Source organism: Symphalangus syndactylus, chromosome 7 (genome assembly GCF_028878055.3).
Source record: "Symphalangus syndactylus isolate Jambi chromosome 7, NHGRI_mSymSyn1-v2.1_pri, whole genome shotgun sequence".
Lineage (NCBI taxonomy): Eukaryota > Metazoa > Chordata > Mammalia > Primates > Hylobatidae > Symphalangus > Symphalangus syndactylus.
The window spans coordinates 72,097,460-72,117,512 of NC_072429.2; the positions used below are offsets into that span (position 1 = coordinate 72,097,460).

At 36.4% G+C, this 20,053-nt stretch overlaps 1 protein-coding gene across 19 annotated transcripts in view; it reads right to left on the reverse strand.

The window, feature by feature from the left end:
* STAU2 (staufen double-stranded RNA binding protein 2) overlaps positions 1-20,053 on the reverse strand; it is a 338,058-nt gene that overhangs the window by 297,377 nt on the left and 20,628 nt on the right. For 5 of the 19 annotated variants that reach the window (XM_063642824.1, XM_055286518.2, XM_063642830.1 and 2 more), the window contains exon 4: positions 2,195-2,325. The exons of the other annotated variants lie outside the window; for them this stretch is intronic. In XM_063642824.1, coding sequence (XP_063498894.1) covers positions 2,195-2,308 — 114 coding nt within the window. In that variant the 5' untranslated portion in view covers positions 2,309-2,325. The remainder of the gene's footprint in view (positions 1-2,194; positions 2,326-20,053) is intronic. 19 annotated transcript variants of the gene reach the window in all.

Genomic DNA, 20,053 nt, shown 5'->3' on the forward strand with positions numbered 1-20,053 from the left:
GGCGATTCCTCGGGGATCTAGAACTAGAAATACCATTTGACCCAGCCATCCCATTACTGGGTATATACCCAAAGGACTATAAATCATGCTGCTATAAAGACACATGCACACGTATGTTTATTGCGGCACTATTCACAATAGCAAAGACTTGGAACCAACCCAAATGTCCAACAACGATAGACTGGATTAAGAAAATGTGGCACATATACACCATAGAATACTATGCAGCCATAAAAAAGGATGAGTTCATGTCCTTCGTAGGGACATGGATGAAACTGGAAAACATCATTCTCAGTAAACTATCGCAAGGACAAAAAACCAAACACCGCATGTTCTCACTCATAGGTGGGAATTGAACAATGAGAACTCATGGACACAGGAAAGGGAACATCACACTCCGGGGACTGTTGTGGGGTGGGGGCAGGGGGGAGGGACAGCATTAGGAGATATACCTAATGCTAAATGACGAGTTAATGGGTGCAGCAAAACAACATGGCACATGGATACATATGTAACAAACCTGCACATTGTGCACATGTACCCTAAAACCTAAAGTATAATAATAAAAAATAAAAAAAAATAAAAAAAAATAAAAAAAAAATTTGTAAAAGCAAAAAAAAAAAGAAACTGAAAGGTCAACATGCTGGAACAATCATCTATTTAAGTGTTGAAATCACCAAAAATTAAAATGGGGAATGCTGAAAAGAGTGAAAGTGAGCCATAAGAAATGTGATGGAATCACCCAGATGTAAGTGACAATCATGAGGGAATGTGGGAAGTGTGTCTGCTAACACGAAACTCAAAACTGGGGGATTGTCTTAAGGAAGAACACCTGGAATTGGCTATGAGGCTCAAAGAGTATATACTACAAGGACCAAGAAATGTAGAAGAGTAAAATACACACCCAAAAATAAGCTCAGTCTAGCACAAAACTAATGACCAACACATATTACTGTATTATAACACAGTAATGGCTACCACAGAGAACTATAGGTCCCACTGGAGGCCCAGTAGAGGAATCAGAGGTTTCACAAACGTGTGGAAGATGTAACATGGAGCTGAGTGCTCAACAATGAATAAGGGCAAAAGGACCTTCAAGGCAGAAAGACACTACAACTTAGGCAAAGGCAGAGAGATGTGAAAAGAACATAAAGCATTCTGAGAAATGGAAACAGTTCAACATGATTAAGGGCAGAATGAATCAGAGAGTCAGGACATATACCTGGAAAGGTAGACCAAGGCTGCAAGTATTTTTTCTGCTAAAGCAAGAACAAAAGATATGAACAAATTAAACTGTTGCCCCTAAATCCTTCACAAAAACCACTAACAGAAAACAAAATTGACAAATCGTAGTTTCCTCTTATTTTCCTTAGTTTGTAAGAGATGCCAGGATGCAAATAACCTAATAGCCAGTTGCTTTAAGAAGATTAATCAACCCTTAGAGAACACATGCTGCCACATTATATACAAATTTTATGATCATTATGATAATCTCCAATAGCCAAGATTTAAATGTGCCATAGAAAATTATGCACAACTAAGATATTGTAAGCAATTGAATAGAGCTCAAACATAAATGCATTAGTTGTAGATTTGTAACATGTATATATGCAAACATAGAAGTGTACAGCTATATATAAATAAAAATTGCTTTCCATTTAAAAAAACAATTTAAGTGAATGCAGAGATAATAAGAACAGTGGTATATACAACTTTTATAAATGATTAATGTTAGAGTTAAATATAACATTGGAAAAGATGTCTCACTAGGTAACTGTTGGCATATTTACTCTGTCTCCATTTCTACTTTAGCAGCTGTGATTTAATGGAAAGCATACCATACTTGGGAGCCAAAGAAAATATATTCAAGTACTGGCACTGGCACTTATGAACTATTAAACAAGTCACTTAACTTTCCTGTGCCTGAGTTTCATTTACAAAATGGAAATCAAAAATCCATATATCATGTGGTTTTAAGATTTATATGAAGTACTATATTTAAAAGAGCTCTGTAAACCATAGTGAGCTACAAAATAGTTTAGTTACATACTTTGAAATATTATTAATGTAGAACTAAAAGCCTTCAAGCCATCTGCCGAACTCCCACTCCCCAAAATAAAGCACAATTAAAATCTGAGATGATAAATCTGTTAGTTTGATAAGTATGTCTCACCACCTCTCTTCATAACCTTACCTTTGAATGAGCAGGCCCTCTTTCATTCAGAAGTTTATACTGGGGTTGGACTCTATTGAAACGGGCTAACTCATTTACCAGACACATTGCAGTTTTCTCTTTTGGGTTTGCCATTTTATCTTGGAGAGAAGCTGTAAATAAAAAGGCTATAAAGTTTTTGTGAAGAATGACTTTACAAAATGGAAGAAAAACTAGTTTTGACTTTGAAGGCAGACTATATTTAAATTATTTTCATGAATTTTGTATTTTAAAAATTCAAATTACCTAATGTCTTCTATTACATGCAACAGAAATATGTATCACATTTTAAACAATAAATTAAGGTAAAATTTTTCCTAAGTACCTACGTTGTTCTATGTATATAACAGCATGCTTAAAGATTTTAAAGTAAAATTATAATAATTTTTTATCTTATAAACTTTCCTTTCCCCTCAAAAAATTTACTAGAAACACATATGTTTCCTGGTTCTTATTACTATGAAACTAAATTTTGTCTACCTTGATCCTTTCGTCTCAATTTTTTTCCTTCTCATTATGACGTAGCATGTTAGAAAAAGCTCTAGACTTGGGAATCAGGTCCTAAGTTTAAGTACTAGCTCTTCCAACTACAATTTTTCGGTTACTCTAAACAAATTAACTCCCCTTTCTGTTTTTTTAAATAAATTTTCAAAGTTGTAAAAAGAATAATTTAACAAGTGCCCATGTACCTAACACCCAGTGCTTATTAACCATGTTCCATGTTTAACTCTTATTAAAAAAAAAAAAAATAGGTGGTATTCCATTCCTGTTAAGTTCCTTATATCTTTTACAGAGTATTATGTATGTGGTTCTATACTCACATAAATGGTATTATAGTATTATAATAAACATTCTCACAGTTTACTTTCTTCACTCTTCATTGTGTTCTCAAGACTTTTACTTATATAGATCTAGCACATTAATTTTAACTACCATAGAATTTCTATTACAACATTGCACCAGTTTTTTTTATCCACTCCTCTACTGAGACACTGAGTTGTTTCCAATTCTTCACTCTTAAAGAGAGCATACTGTCAAACAGCTCTCAAAATGACTGTACCAAATTACCTTCCGCTACCGTTTCTCCTCAAGCTCGAAAACATGGAATATAATCAAGTATTTTAATTTCTGATAATTTGATATTTGACAAACAGTATCCCATTATTGTTCTTTGGATATTTTTCTCCACTACTATTTTATGTTTGTTTGGGTTTTTTCTTGTTCACAGACAGTCTCACTATGTTGCCCAGGCTGGACTCAAACCCTGGGTTCAAGCTATTCTCCCTACTCAGCCTCCCAAGTAGCTGAACTACAGGCTTCTATCCTTTTTTTTTGTATTATAGTTGTCAACTTTTCCTTTTATGGTCTGTGCTTTTTACATCTTGTTTAGGAAGTCTTCTCTAACTGTCAAGATCTCAATGATTTTACTTAAACTCACTAAGCCTTCTATTCTTTCTATAAAATGAGGGAAATAAATCTATCCCGCTTAAGTCCCAAAGTTGTTGTGAGATTAAGAGTTGTAAATGTATGATATGGTTTTCTAAACTATAACGCAAATACAAGGTACTATTATAGCTTCAGAATATTTTTCTAATACCACATTATTTTATCCTGTATTTTTCCTTTCTCTCATTTACAGACACATTTAATTACTTTTTTCTTTCACTTCCCATAAAAAAATGCCAAAAAATATTTTAAAATCTAAGCATAAAACATGCAAGTGGATTACTTCCTGCTCATTTAAACTATAGTCACAATAAATACAGTTCAATTGTAGTCACAAGAATACTTAAAATGAATGAAAATGGCTGGCTTTAGGAACTTCATCTACAAACTTCCTAGGCCAAAGCTTAATATTAAAAATAATATTCTTTTACATTTCTAATACTCTTAACAGGCCCAATAATTTGTACAATGGCTTGACTGCAATAATTATGATTAAGAAACTATTTTATAAGGAAACTACGTAAGCACCTGGTAAGACCTAAGTGAACAGAAAGAGAATCTAAGCAACCAATTGTAGGGCCAAGACAGCTGACAGTAGATTCTACAATTAAGTCATTGTAAGTGGCTTGCAAACAAACAAACAAAAAAAAAAAAACTAGTAATTATTACTTTTGGGAAAAGTACAAAAAAGACAAAAGTCAAGACAGTTTTGAGAAAACCTGCATTTTACCTATTCCATTGCGTATCACACAAATTTTATAAAACATCCTGTTCAATTTGGAAAGTCAGTCGTTATAAGAAAATACAAGGTAACCTGAGACGATAATCAGTTTTGGCTTTTGCATACCATTGCATGAATTAAAGTGCAACAGACAGCACAGCCAATTTAATATCAAAAAGCAAAAGCAGAATAATTGGTTAAAAATGAGAAAATATTAAAGTCTGATAAAAATCAGCCAATTTTGCATAACACAAATAGTATTTATACCATCACTGTGTAATTTTCATAATTCAGTAATGCTGCATATTCATCGGTTACAATGCAAAAAATATTAGAAGCATACAAACATAGTGTGAAAATTTTATACTATGAAAATTGCTAATAACATAGGTTCTACACCTATTAAACAGCGATTTAAATGGTTCATTTATAATGAACCCGTTTGGTATGAAAACCTAATCTAAATCCTCTAAAGGAAAATGTTAACAAATAACATGGTATAAAACTTATATTCCATTAATTCTGACTTCCTGCTTCATAAAAGTTAACATGAATCCAATAACACATTTTAATGGGTGACTGAAGTTTTAGTGTGAGAAGTGTCCAAGATCCCACTTTGATAAAACTTCAAAATTAAAATCAAAATGTTTAAAGTTGACAAATTAGGAAATAATTAGTCATAGTTGTAATGTTTTATTTTAAAAAGGGATTAAAACAAATAGTTGTTCCTTTATTTAATGAGAAATCTTAATAGGATCCTTACTTGACAGAGAGCTCAGTAATACAGCAATAACTTTTAAATTGCACCAAAATTTGGATAGAGAATCTATAAAAACAGACTGGTCTATAAAATCTGAGACACATAAACAAGTTATATAAATCTTTTTTAGAGAAGTCAGTAGTGCAAAAAAAGTGAGAAATGCACATAATGTTACATAAGTATACATTTTCAAAGACCTATAGATGTTATCACTGAAGATATTTTGAAATAGGCTTCAAGTCCATTTGGTGGCTGGAATAGTAGAGACCTACTTAGAAGTAAATAAAATTAATAAAAATGGATTCACAATCTCAGACTCTGCCACTTTGAAAGAGCAACTGCCACATGATGGTTAAGAGCCTGTTTTGGATATGTCTGTCACTTACTAATATCTGTGTGACCTTGAGAAAGTACTTAAATCTCACTTTCCCACAAACTAAAACAGAGATAATAGTTGTTCTTATCTCACTGGATAATTGCATGGATTGAATGAGATAATACCAAACACTGTTAACAATGATTAAAAATTCATTATTATTCTGATTTAAACATTTGTTAAAACAATTACACGATCATCAAAATATTAAAACAGTAATATAAAAAGTCATGAAAAAAGTTTACGAAACTAAGTAAAAATATTCTTAGTTAAAATATTCTGTTACGATAAATTGATTTCACTCATACAAATATACTTCTTGGCTGCGCGTAGTGGCTCACATCTGTAATCCCAGTACATTGGGAGGCAGAGGCGGGAGGATCGCTTAAGGCCAGCGGTTTGAGAACAGCCTGGACAACATAGTGAGACCTCATCTCTACAAAAAAATTAAAATATTAGCCATATGTCATGGCACATGCCTGTAATCCTTGATACTCAGAAGGCTGAGATAGAAGGATTGCTTGAGCCCAGGAGTTCCAGACTGCAATCTAGCCTAGGTGACAGAGTGAGATCCTCTCTCAAAACAAAACAAAACAAAAAACAAATATATTTCTGTAGTAGTCTGTGAAAAGCATGTATTTGTTATTATTTTTTCCACTGACTTATAAACCCATAAGTTTGTTTCCACTGAAAAATTCTCAAATATGATATAAATTATATTAAAGGTTTATGTGTGCTAGGAAATATTCTACCTTCACTGATATGAAACTTGTTTAGATATAACTTACAACTTTGATAAGAAACACTGGTAAAATACATATTTATAATAACAGTATTTGCATATCCAACAAAAACATAAATATGCTCTATTTTTAGATTCACTCTATTTTTACGTCTTCACAAAATGTCCTGGACTCTGGAATTTGAATCTTCATTTTGCCTGTTCATTTGTACGTGTAGGAACCAGTGAAGAAACACAGCAACTGTGTTCAAGTCATTGAACAAGCTACAAAATAATGTAGCTCACAGGCAAAATGATCTCCCCAAAGGAGTTCACAGTCTGATAGAAGAAACAGACACAGACAATAGACAAACACAATAAATCACAATATGATAAGTACTATAATAAGGCTGTTACAAAAACTCCTTAGACAAAGGGTGTATGGAAAGGCAGTTTTAAGAGGTGGTGATTAGATAAGGAAAGCAAAAATTCACTTAGGTAACAAGGGAACGTGAGAGAAAGACAGTCCAAGCTTTTCAAGAAGTGTAGACGCAGGAGAAAGCACATAAAACATAACCTTCTAGCAAATGCAAGCAGAACACTGGCAGAATACAGAATGCATGAGAAAAAACAGCAGAATAAAACTATGTGACCAGAATTCACTAGAATACCAAAAGTTTCCTAAACCAGAACTTAAAGTACCATTTTTTAAAGTAGCTATATTCCAGCCAGAACTGTTGCTAGTAAGGTCACAGACTACCTCACTTCGCAAGGCAAATCATTCCAAAGAATCCTTTCCATCCTTGGTCCCAGAAATGACTTAAACACAGTTTCTTTCCTTTTTTTCTTTTTTTTTTGAGACAGAGTTTCACTCTTGTTGCCCAGGCTGTAGTGCAAGGGCGCAATCTTGGCTCACCGCAACCTCCACCTCCTGGGTTCAGGTGATTCTCCTGCCTGAGCCTCCCGAGTAGCTGGAATTACAGGCATGCGCCACCACGCCTGGCTAATTTTGTATCTTTAGTAGAGACGGGGTTTCTCCATATTGGTCAGGCTGGTCTCGAACTCCTGTCTTCCAGTGATCTGCCCACCTCGGCCTCCCAAAGTGCTGGGATTACAGGTGTGAGCCACCATGCCTGGCCTTAAACACAGCTTCTATGTCTCTTTACTGGTTCCCCTTTCTCTATTCTCTGCTATTGGAGGGAATTCATCCTAATTCCCAAGTAAAATAAGAAAGAAAAAAGTCAAAAGAGCAAAGGACCCTTTCATGGGCTCTTGCCTTCTAGAAGCAATCTGACAGATATGTCCCCAGCTATTAACTAAAACGAACCTTCTATTTTCAAATTAGACCCTAACATAAGGCTGTCCAAGCAAAATTATCGACAAACTACCCAGGCATCAAACTGCTCCATTTTTAACAGTCTGTCCATTAGGAAAAAATTTAAGTTCCTCTCTGACATAAACACAAAGATAAATTTCAGAAATATTAAAATGCAAAATACAAAAATTTCACAAAAACTAATGGAAATTAGCTAAATATCTGTCATATTCCTGTAACACAGAAGGCCTTCCTAGATATGAACAGGAACCTAGAAGCCATAAAGGCAAAAACTGATAGTTCACAACATAAAAATATAAAACTTCTCTAAAGCAAAACATACCACATACGACACTAAAAAAGAGTCTAAGCCATTTTGAGTTAGTTTTTGTATACCGAAGAAATACTTGCAATATGTGAAGAAAGGCCAGGCATGGTGGCTCACGTCTGGAATCCCAGCACTTTGGGAGGTCAAGGCAGGCAGATCACCTGAGGTCAGGAGTTCCAGACCAGCCTGGCCAACATGGTGAAACCCCGTCTCTACAAAAATATACAAATTAGCCAGGCATGATGGCAGGTGCCTGTAATCCCAGCTATTCGGGAGGCTGAGGCGAGAGAATCACGTGAACCCGAGAGGTGGTGGTTGCAAGTGGAGCCAAGATTGCACCACTGCACTCCACCCTGGGCAACAGAGCGAGACTCCGTCTCAAAAAAAAAAAAAAAAAAAAAAAACAGTAAAACAAACTGTTAACATTCATAAAATAAAAAGATACTATAAATCAATTTTTTTAAAGCCAATAGGAAAAAAGGGCAAAGGTACACACAATTAATTCACATAATTTCTTGAGTAAATATACCTGTTCAAAAGAATGTTAAAGAGCCTGGCCAACATGGTGAAAGCCTGGCCAACATGGTGAAACCCTGTCTCTATTAAAAATACAAAAACCAGCCAGGCATGGTGGCACATGCCTGTAGTCCCAGCTATTCGGGAGACTGAGGCACCAGAATTGCTTGAACCTGGGAGGCAGAAGTTGCAGTGAACCAAGATGGCACCACTACACTCCAGCCTGGGCAACAGAGTGAGATTGTCAAAAAAAAAAAAAAGAAAGAAAGAAAAATTCAAATTCCAGTGATATATAATTTTCCCCTATTAGACTGATAAAGATTTTTTTTAATAATCATTTAAGTATTAACAAGTATGTGGGGAAAATGGGTGAGAACTCTGTTGGTGCAAATACAAATTAGTACAAAATTTTTGATGGGCAACATTGATTAAAGTTTCAATTGTACCTATCTTTAAAACAGCAATTATTAATCTGAGGATTCATACTACAGGAAGACATTTGCAATGATAATCTGGAAAACAAGACTATAATAGCAAAAACTATAAACAAGATAAATATTATTATTTACCAAAAATTGGTTAAACTACATGAATTACGCAGCTTTGAAAAGAGAAAGAGGTACAGAGCTTATGAACCGACATGGGAAAACTTTGCAAACTGGTGAATGACAAAAGTTACAGCAGCTTACTGTGTGATCGTATATTTATCTTCTTTTTTTTTTTTTTTTTTTTTGAGACGGAGTCTCGCTCTGTCTGTCACCCAGGCTACAGTGCAGTGGCGCAATCTCGGCTCACTGCAAGCTCCGCCTCCCAAGCTCAAGTGATTCTCCTGCCTCAGCCTCCGGAGTAGCTGGGATTACAGGCATGCGCCACCACGCCCAGCTATTTTTTTTTTTTTGAGACAAGAGTCTCACTCTGTCACCAAGGCTGGAGTGCAGTGGCGTGATCTTGGCTCACTGCAAGCTCCGCCTCCCAGGTTCGTGCCATTCTCCTGCCTCAGCCTCCCGAGTAGTTGGGACTACAGGCGCCTGCCACCACACCCAGCTAATTTATATTCTTAGTAGAGACGGGGTTTCTCCATGTTGGTCAAGCCACTCTCGAACTCCTGACCCCACATGATCCACCCGCCTCGGCCTCCCAAAATGCTGGGATTACAGGCATGAGCCACTGCGCCCGGCCAGAGTAAGTTCTTTCTAGTCTTGACAGTGCCACCATGGTCCTGAAAAACAGAAAAATAATGCTCAAGGATCTGATTCAAAGCAGGCCATGTTGTGCCTCCATCTCCAACTTTTCCAATGAAGCTATCTAGAGATTTAAACAGGACAAAAATACAGTGTGTCCTTATCAGTATTTAGTTTGGTCAGTCTTCTTAACTTCAGTCATTCTAAATATGTGTATAATGATACCTCGTGATTTTAATTTGCATCTCCCTAATGAATATTGTTAATTAACTTTTTTCATTTGCTTATATGTCATCTGTATCTCCTGTGGTGAAGTGTTTGAATATTTTACCACTTTTGATTTTTTTTTCTTATTGCTGAATTTGAAGAGTTCTTCACACATCCTACATACAAGTTATTGATTAGACATATGCTTGGTAAAGATTTTCTTCTAGGCCAGGCGCGGCGGCTCACGCCTGTAATCCCAGCACTTTGGGAGGCTGAGGCAGGTGGATCGTTTTAGGTCAGGAGTTCAAAACCAGTCTGGGCAACATGGTGAAACCCCATCTCTATTAAAAATACAAAAGTAGTGCCTGTGATCCCACCTACTCAGGAGGCTGAGGCACAAGAATCACTTGAGCCCAAGAGGTGAGGGGCTGCAGTGAGCCAAGATGGTACCACTGTACTCCAGCCTGGGGAAAAGAGCAAGACTGTCTCCAAAAAAAAAAATAAATAAAGTAGTAGGAAAAAGACGAATTGCTAACAATGTTGGAGCAAATGGACAGTCATCTTAGAAAATAATAAAGGGGAATCACTACGAAAAAAATAAAAATTTTTTTCCCAAACTGTGGCTTTCCTCTTTATTCTCTTACCAGTGTCTTTTAAAGAGCAGATTTTAATAGTCTAATTTATCAATTTTTATAGTTTGTACTTTTAATGTATATCTAAGAAATTATTACCTAACTGAGGTCTAAAAATTGTTTTCTCCTGTTTTCTTCCAGGAACATTATAGTTTTAGGTTTTACATTTGAGTCCAGAAGCCATTTTGAGTTAGTTTTTGTATACAGTGCAAGGTATGAATCCATTTTTTGTATATCAATATCCAATTGTTTCCAAATGTGGAAAAGGCTACATTTCTCCCACTACATTGCCTTTATGCCTTTGTCAAAATTATTAGTTATCTACATATAATTATTTCTGGACGACCAATTCTGTTTTCACTGATCTATTTGTCTTTTTTGTTGTTGTTGTTGTTGTTGTAGTTTTGAGACGGAGTCTCGCTCTGTCGCCCAGGCTGGAGTGCAGTGGCGCGATCTCGGCTCACTGCAACCTCCGCCTCCTGGGTTCAAGCAATTCTCCAGCGTATTTATCTATTTTTATGCCAAACTATTTTACAGCTTTGTAATTCTTGAAATTAGGTAGTGTTGGCTCCCACACTGTTCTTTTTCACAGTTGTTTAAATTTCCATATGAATTTTAGAATCACCCCATGCACTTCTATAAAAAAGCCTGCAAAGATTGAAATATAAGTCTTTTAAATCTACAGAGTAATTTGGTGAAAATCAACATTTTAACAAAGTTGAGTATTCTAACCCATGAACAGGATATACAGTCACTTCCCATTATTGAGATAATAATATGTCAATGACAGTTATGTGAATTAGCAATTATAGAGCCATTGCTCCCAGGGGAACTAAAGTATTAGGTTCTTGCAAGCTTCTGGTGACATTTTTGTGAACTGATCATATGTCATGTTTTATGTGTTTCTGTTTAAAGACTTCTTGTTTAGTATGTATTACTAATATATGTTACTGATTCATTAACATTGAACTCACGTCCAGTAGTACTGTTTAACTCCTGCCTGAATAAAGCTTATCTAATACACATATTTTCTCCGTAAGGCATATTAGAGCCTCCTGGTACTTAGAAACACTATATGGCACTTAAACATTACACTTTAAACATTTTAAACATCAAAATAACCATCAAAATAACCAACAGAAAGCACAAACATGCAAAAAATGCAGCACTAAATAAACAAAGGGCCACTTGCTTACAGTATGAAACCCAAAATAAGAAAGCAGAGCATTGTCAGCCGGGCGCGGTGGCTCACGCCTGTAATCCCAGCACTTTGGGAGGCCGAGGCGGGCGGATCACGAGGTCAGGAGATGGAGACCATCCTGGCTAACACAGTGAAACCCCGTTTCTACTAAAAATACAAAAAATTAGCCGGGCGAGGTGACGGGCGCCTGTAGTCCCAGCTACTTGGGAGGCTGAGGCAGGAGAATGGCGTGAACCCCAGGGTGAGGAACCTGCCGTGAGCCGAGATCGCGCCACTGCACTCCAGCCTGGGCGACAGCGAGACTCTGTCTCAAAAAAAAAAAAAAAAAAAAAAAAAGAAAGAAAGAAAGCAGAGCATTGTCTTGTTTGATCCCAGCTGGGTATGTGTGCACTGAGTGATTCAAAATGTTTTGCCCCTGTAAGTGTCTGAGAATGACCACAAAAGCACTGCAAGTATTGGTTTTGGGGTTACAAATAAAAATTAGTGAGTACAATTCCCAGGTAAAGAATCCATGAGTAATGAGAATCAACTGTATCTTATTTAGGTATCCTTTAATTTCTTGCAGCAGTATTTTGTAGTTCTCATTTTCTTTAACATATTTTGTTAGACTTATCCCTAAGTAGTTCATATTTTTGATGCTTTTGAAAATGCTACTTTTATTTTCATTTATGATTGTTCTCTGCTAATGTATAGAAACACAATAGGTTTTTGCATACTGCTCTTCTATCCTGCAACTCTGCTATACTAATTCATTAGTTCTAGTAGGATTCCATCAGATTTTCTACATAGACAATCAGGTCATCTGTGAATAAGGACAGTTTTATTCATTTCTTTCCAATCTGAATACCATGTATTTCCTTCTCTTGCAATGATGGCATGGGCTAGAACCTCCATGGCAACGTCAAACAGAACTGGTTAAAGTGGACATCCCGTCTTCTTCTTTTTTTAAAAAAAGTGTCCAGTTTTGGCCGGGCGTGGTGGCTCGCGCCTGTAATCCCAGCACTTTGGGAGGCCAAGGCGGGTGGATCACAAGGTCAGGAGATCAAGACCATTCTGGCTAACCTGGTGAAACCCTGTCTCTACTAAAAAATACAAAAAAATTAGCCAGACATAATGGCGGGTGCCTGTAGTCCCAGCTACTAGGGAGGCTGAGGCAGGAGAATGGTGTGAACTCACGAGGCAGAGCTTTCAGTGAGCCGAGATTGTGCCACTCCAGCCTGGGTGACAGAGCAAGACTCTGTCTCAAAAAAAAAAAAAAAAAGTGTCCAGTTTTTCACCAATAAGTACAAGGTCAGCTAATAAGGTTTTTCATAGAAGCACATTAGCAGACTGGGAAAGTTCGCTTCCACTCCTAGTTTGCTGAGAGTCTTTATGATACTGAATATTAGATTTTTATCAAATGATTTTTCTGCATCTATTGAGATGATCACGTGATTTTTGCTTTTTAGTTCATTAATATGGTAAATTACACTACTGATTTTTTTGAACATTAAACCAACCCCACATTCCTGGGATAAACCCCACATGGTCATGACATATTATCCTTTTAATAAACTGTTCAATTAGATTTGCTGAAACTTTTAGATTTTTTTTTTTTTTTTTTTTTTTTGAGACGGAGTCTCGCTCTGTTGCCCAGGCTGGAGTGCAGTGGCGCAATCTCGGCTCACTGCAAGCTCCGCCTCCTGGGTTCACGCCATTCTCCTGCCTCAGCCTCTCCAAGTAGCTGGGACTACAGGCGCCCGCCACCACACCCGGCTAATCTTTTGTATTTTTAGTAGAGACGGGGTTTCACCATGGTCTCGATCCCCTGACCTCGTGATCCGCCCACCTCGGCCTCCCAAAGTGCTGGGATTACAAGCGTGAGCCACCGCGCCCAGCCAACTTTTAGATTTTTGCAATTATATTTATGAGACATACTGGTCTGTAATTTCCTTAAAATGTATTTGTCTGATTCTGGTATCCCAGTAATGCTGGCATCATGAGCCTTGTAAAAAATTCCTCCCACTTCAATATTTTTAAAAGCATATAAAATTGATATTATTTTTTCCTTAACTCATATAATTCACCAGTGAAACTATCCGGACCTAGAGTTTTCTTTTTAAGTAGACTTTTACTACAATTTTTATTTCTTTAACATATAAAAAGCTACTCAGGGCCAGGCATGATAGCTCATGTCTGTAATCCTACCACTTCAGGCCAAAGCAAGAGGATCACTTGAGCCTAGGAGTTGGAGACCAGTCAGTGCAACATGGTGAAACCTTATCTCTACAAAAATTAAATGGCAGCATGTGCCTGAAGTCCCAGCTAGGAGGCTGAAGTGGGAAGATCACTTGAGGTCAAGGCCACAGTGAGCTATCATCAGACCACTGCTCTCCAGCCTGGGCGACAGAGTGAGACCCTGTCTCGAAAAAAAAAAAAAAAAAAAAAGCTATTAACGTTATCCATTTTCTTCTTCTTCCTTTGGGATTAATTTGCTCTTCTTTTTCTAGTCTCTTAAGATGGAAGCTAAAGTCAAATATTTGAGTTATTTGAGTTCATTCTTCTTTCAAAATATATACATTTGGAGCTATAAATTTCTCCCTAAATACTGTTTTAGCAATATCTTCTAATGTTGTATTGCTGTTGTCATTTAGTTTAAAATACTTTCTAATTTACCTTTCCTTCTTTCTTTTTAAACCATAGATTACTTATATTTTTTAATTTCCAAATATTTAGAGATTTCCCAAGAATCTTTCTGTTAATGATTCCTAATTCCACTGTAATCAGATACAATTTTTTAATGACTTGAATCCTTTTGAATTCATTTAAGACTTGTTTCATGGCCAGGCACCGTGGCTCACGCATGTAATCCTAGGAGTTTGGGAGGCAGAGGCAGGAGGATTATGGGAACCCAGGAGTTCTAGACCAGCCTGGGCAACACAGTAAGATCCCAACACTAAAAAAAAAAAAAAAATAGAATATTAGCTGAGCGTGGTGGCACACATTTATAGTCCTAGATACTCGGGGAGCTGAAATGGGAGGATTGTTTGAGCCCAGGAGGTCAAGGCTGCAGTGAGCCACGGTGGCACCACTTCACTACAGCGTGAACAAAGCAAAACCCCACCTCCAAAAAAAAAAAAAAAAAAAGAGTGCTTTATGGCCCAAAATATGGTTTATCATTGCAAATGTTTTGGATAAACTTGTGAACAAATATGTATTCTACTCTTTTTAGGTAGAGTGTTCCATGAATGCAATCAGGTCAAGTTGGTTAACAGTTATTCAAGTCTACTATTATCTTTGATGATTTTCTGTCCACTTCTATCAATTATTGACAGGGGTTACTAAAATCTCCAATTATGACTGGATTTCTCAATTTCTCCTTGCATTTCTATTAGTTTTTGTTTCATGTGTTTTGAAGCTCTGTTGTTAGGTGCATAAACATGTAACATCATTATGTCCTCTTAACTGACCTCTTTACCATCGTAAATAAAATGACCTTCTTTATCCCTGGAAATATTCCTTGCTCTGAAATATACTTTAATATTAATATAGCCGCTCCAAGTTGCTTTTGACTAGGTTACCATATTATGTCTTTTCCCATTCTTTTACTTTTAACCTGTTTGTTTATAAACTATTTCTCGTAGGCAAGCATATAGTTGTATCTTGCTTTTATATCCAATCTGACAAATTCAGCCTTTAAATTGGAGTGTTTAGACTATTTACATTTAGTGTGATTATTCATATGGTTAGGTTTGATTCTATCATCTTGCCATTTATTTTATATTTGTCCCATTTGGTGTTTGTTCCTTTTTTCTTCCTTTTTGACTTCTGTTGAATTATTTTGTGTGACTCCATTTTATCTCATTTTTATTGGCTTATTAGTTGTAACTCTCTATTTTGCTATTTTAGGGGCTACTCTAGAGTTTACAGTATACATTTTTAACTTACCACAGTCTATCTTCCAGTGATATTATCACCTCACACAGAGCCAAAGAATCTTATAACAGTATGCCTCCATTTCTCCCTCCCTGCCTTTTAGCTATTGTTATCATGCATTTTACTTTTAGGTAAGTTATAAACCCCACAACAGCTTATTGATATTTTTGCTTTAAGCAGTCAGTTATCTTTTAAGGAGATTTAACTAATAAGAAAAAAAACTTATGTATTTACCCAAGTAGTTACCATTTCTAGTGTTCTTTCTTCCATGTAACTCCATATTTGCATCTGGTATCATTTTCCTGCTGTCTGAAGAATTGCTTTTAAATTTTCTTCCAGAGGGGAAATGTTAGCAATAAATTCTTTCTGCTTCTGTGTTGTAAACATCTTTATCTCATTTTTATTTTAGAAACATATTTTTGTCAGATACAGAATTATAGATTGACATTTTTCATCTTTCAGTACTTTAAAGATGCTTCCCCAGTTTGTTTGCTTATATCGTTTCTGATAAATCTATTAAAATAATCACCTTTATCTTTCTTCCTCTTCACACAAAATGACCATATCTTTTTCTCTGACTGCTTTTCAGATTTTCCCTTTATCATTTGCTTTCAACAATTTGATTATAAGGTACAATAAGTCCTCACTTAACACCATCAATAGGTTCTTGGAAGCTGCAACTTCAAGTGAAACAAAGTAGAACAGAACCAATTTTACCATGGTCCAATCAATATAAACAAGTGTTAAGTTCCTCCAGTGTATTTCTAGTTACAAAAACATCACCAAACTTCTAAATAAATACCAAAACACTTCTAGTATTAAACAATGAAATGAATGTGAGCTACACATACACTTAAGAAAGATTAATAAAAACAAGTAAGATAATTATTTACCCAATTCTTCTAGTTCAGGGTCACAGGTGGTCAGAGCGTATCCTAGCCGCTCAGGGCACAAGGCAGAAACCAGCCTTAGGATGCTATTCCATACTAGAGTGCACACACACACACACACACTATTCCATACTAGAGTGCACACACACACCCCCGACTAACTCATACTGGAACAATCTAGAGAAACCAATTAACCTAATGTGCACATCTTTGGCAATCTAGAGAAGCCAATTAACCTCATGCTCACATTTCCCTAATGTGGGAGGGAACTGAAGTCCCAGAGAAAACCCATGCAGACATGGGAAGAACATGCAAACATCACACCAATACCGGCCCCAGCCAGGAATCAATTCTCTTTCTCTCATCAACATTATGACAAAACGATGTTGAAAGAAACATTATTTGAGGACCTGCTATACCTTGGTGTAGTTTTACATTTCTTATACTTAAAATTCATTCAACTTCTTTATCTGTAGGTTTATGGCTTAAGTCTAAAACATTTTTGGCCATTATTTCTTAAAATATATTCTTCTGTATATTATGTCCCTTGAGAACTACAGTTATTCATCTATTTGGCTGCTTGAGTGTCCCACAGCTCACTGACTTTTTTTTCTTTTTTCTCTATGCTTCATTCTGGATGGTTTCTGTTGCTCTGCCTTCAAGTTCATTCATAATTTTTTCTGCAATGTCTAATTTACCATTAATCTCATACCGTATATTTTTCATCTCAGTTGTAGTTTTCATCATTGTACATTTGATATGGGTCTTTTTGTCTCTTCTGTATCTCTAACTTTTTGAATACATGGAATACAGTTATAATGTTTTAATGCCCTCTGCTAATTCTATCATCTGTGTCAGTTCTGTGTCAATTTTGATTGATGAGTCTCATAATTATGGGTCATATTTCATGCTTCTTTGCATACATGGTAATCTTTAACTGAATGACATACCTTGTTAATTTTACCTTGCTATATGACTCCTATAAATTTTTTTGGACTTTGTCCAGGGATACAGTTGAGTAATTTGGAAATAGTTTGTTCCTTTCAAGTCTTGCTTTTATAATTTACTAGTTTTGCTCCACAGCAGCAACATCTTCTCAACTCAGAGTCTGTCAGACTCCACATCTCAGTTTCTACTCTCTATGTCACATCCTGGAAAATCTCTCCGTGCAGTAGGCCTGGGGCAACTGTAGGACTCACCTTGTTTGTTTCTTCTCTCTCAAGAATCACTGACCTGAATGTCTTAATCATTGTTTCTACATATTTTGTTTTTTTGGAGAAGAGGGGTAGGATTGTTTCAAGAGGACAGTAAACACGATCCTTGTTACACCATATGGACTAGATCCAAAAGTCCCCATCCATCCTTTTTATTTAATCTGTATCTACTTAAAATGAGTTTCTTGTAAACATCATAAATATACTGTCCCTGACTTACGATGGTTCACCTTATGATTCAACTTTACCATAGTGACAAAGTGATATGCACTCAGTAGAAACCATACTGAAGTACCTATACAAGCATTCTATTTTTCACTTTCAGTATCACATTTAATAAATTATACTGAGATATTTAACACTTTATTATAAAATAGGATGTATGTTAGATGATTTTGCCCAACTGTAGGCTAACTTAAGTGTTCTGAGCACATTTAAGGTAGGCTAGGCTAAGCTATGATGTTCAGTAGGTTGTGTGTGTGTGTGTGTGTATATATTTTTTTTTTTTCTGAGTCAAAGTCCCACTCTGTCACCCAGACTAGAATGCAATGAAGACTATAACTTACTGCAGCCTTGACCTCCTGGGCTCAAGCAATCCTCGCACTTCAGCCTCCCAAGTAGCTAGGACTACAGGTGCACACCACCACATTCAGCTAATTTTTGTATTTTTTGTAGAGATGGGTTTTCACCATGTTGTCCAGGCTGGTCTTGAACTCCTACGTTCAAATTATCTGCCAGCCTTGGCCTCCCAAAGTGCTGGGATACAGGCATGAGCCATCATGCCCAGTTAATTACGTGTATGAAATACATTTTTGACTTTCAATATTTTCATCTTACAATGGGTTTATCAGGACCTAACACCATCATAAGTCAAGGAGCATCTGTACTTGAGTCTTGCTTTTCTACACAATCTGACAATCTTTGCCTTTTAAATTGAGCATTTAAGTCATTTACATTTATTATAATTGTCAATATTACTAGATTTATATCTACTGTTTTGCTATGTTTTTGTCCTGTTATTTGTTCCTTTCTTCATCTTTATCTATCTTCTTTTAGACTGATTATTTTTAGTATCCATTTTATATCCTACATAGGCTTACTATTTTTATTTTGTCATATAGGAATTGTTCTAAAACATACACAGCCTACCTTCAAATATCATTCCACTTCATGTATGATATAAGCACCTAAAAATTCTATACTTCCCTTTCCCTTATCCCATTCTTTATGCTACTGACATCAATTAATTTCTATGTATAAGCCCTCAAGGCATTGTTAGTATTTTTGTTTTAGTCAATTATCTTTTTAAAAGTTAAAAATGGGCCAGGCATGGTGGCTCACACCTGTAATCCCAACACTTTGGGAGGCCAAGGTGGGCGGATCACTTGAGGTCAGGAGTTCAAGACCAGCCTGGCCAACATGGCAAAACCCCATCTCTACTAAAAATAAAAAAATTAACCGAGCATAGTGGCTCATGCCTGTAATCCCAGCCCTTTGGGAGGCCAAGGCAGGTGAACCACTTGAGTCCAGGAGTTGGGAGACCAACCTGAGCAACATGGCAAAACCCCTTCTCAACAAAATATATAAAAATTGGCCGGGTATAGTGGTGCATGTCTGTAGTCCCGGCTACTTGAGAGGCTGAGGTGGGAGGACTGTTTCAGCCTGGGAGGTTGAGGCTGCAGTGAGCCATCATCGTGCCACTGCACTCCAGCCTGGGAAACCTGTCTCAAGACCTGTCTCAGCAACAACAACAACAAAATTTTTACTTCAATACCACCAATTTTCAGCTATTTGATTATGATGTGCGTGGTTAGGTTTTCTTTTTTTTAATATTTCTTCTACTTTAGGTTGACTTCTTACCATCATCTACAGGTTTATAGTTTCTACTAAACAGAAAACAGAGGTTTAAAGTCATTATTTCTTAATGTCATTCGCAGCAACCTGGATGGAACTGGAGACTTATTCTAACTGAAATAACTCTGGCATGGAAAACCAAACATCATATATTCTCACTCATAAGTGGGAGCTAAGCTTGTGAGGATGTAAAGGTATAAGAATGATACAATGGACTTTGGGGACTTGGGGAAAGGGTGAAAGTGGTATGAGGTATAAAAGACTACACACTGAGTACGGTGTACACTGCTTGGGTGATGGGTGCACCAAAGTCTCAGAAATCACCACTAAAGAACTTATTCATGTAACCAAACACCACCTGTTCCCCAAAAACTGTTGAAATAAAAAATAAATAAAGTCATTATTTCTTATAATATTTTCTGTTGCCCCTCCCTTCTCCTAGGATTCTAATTACACATGTCTTAGACCACTCGGTATTTCCCACAGCTCACTGATGCTGTTTTCTTCTTTAGTCCTTCCACCCTGTGCTTCATTTTGGATAGTCACTATTGTTATCTATTCAAG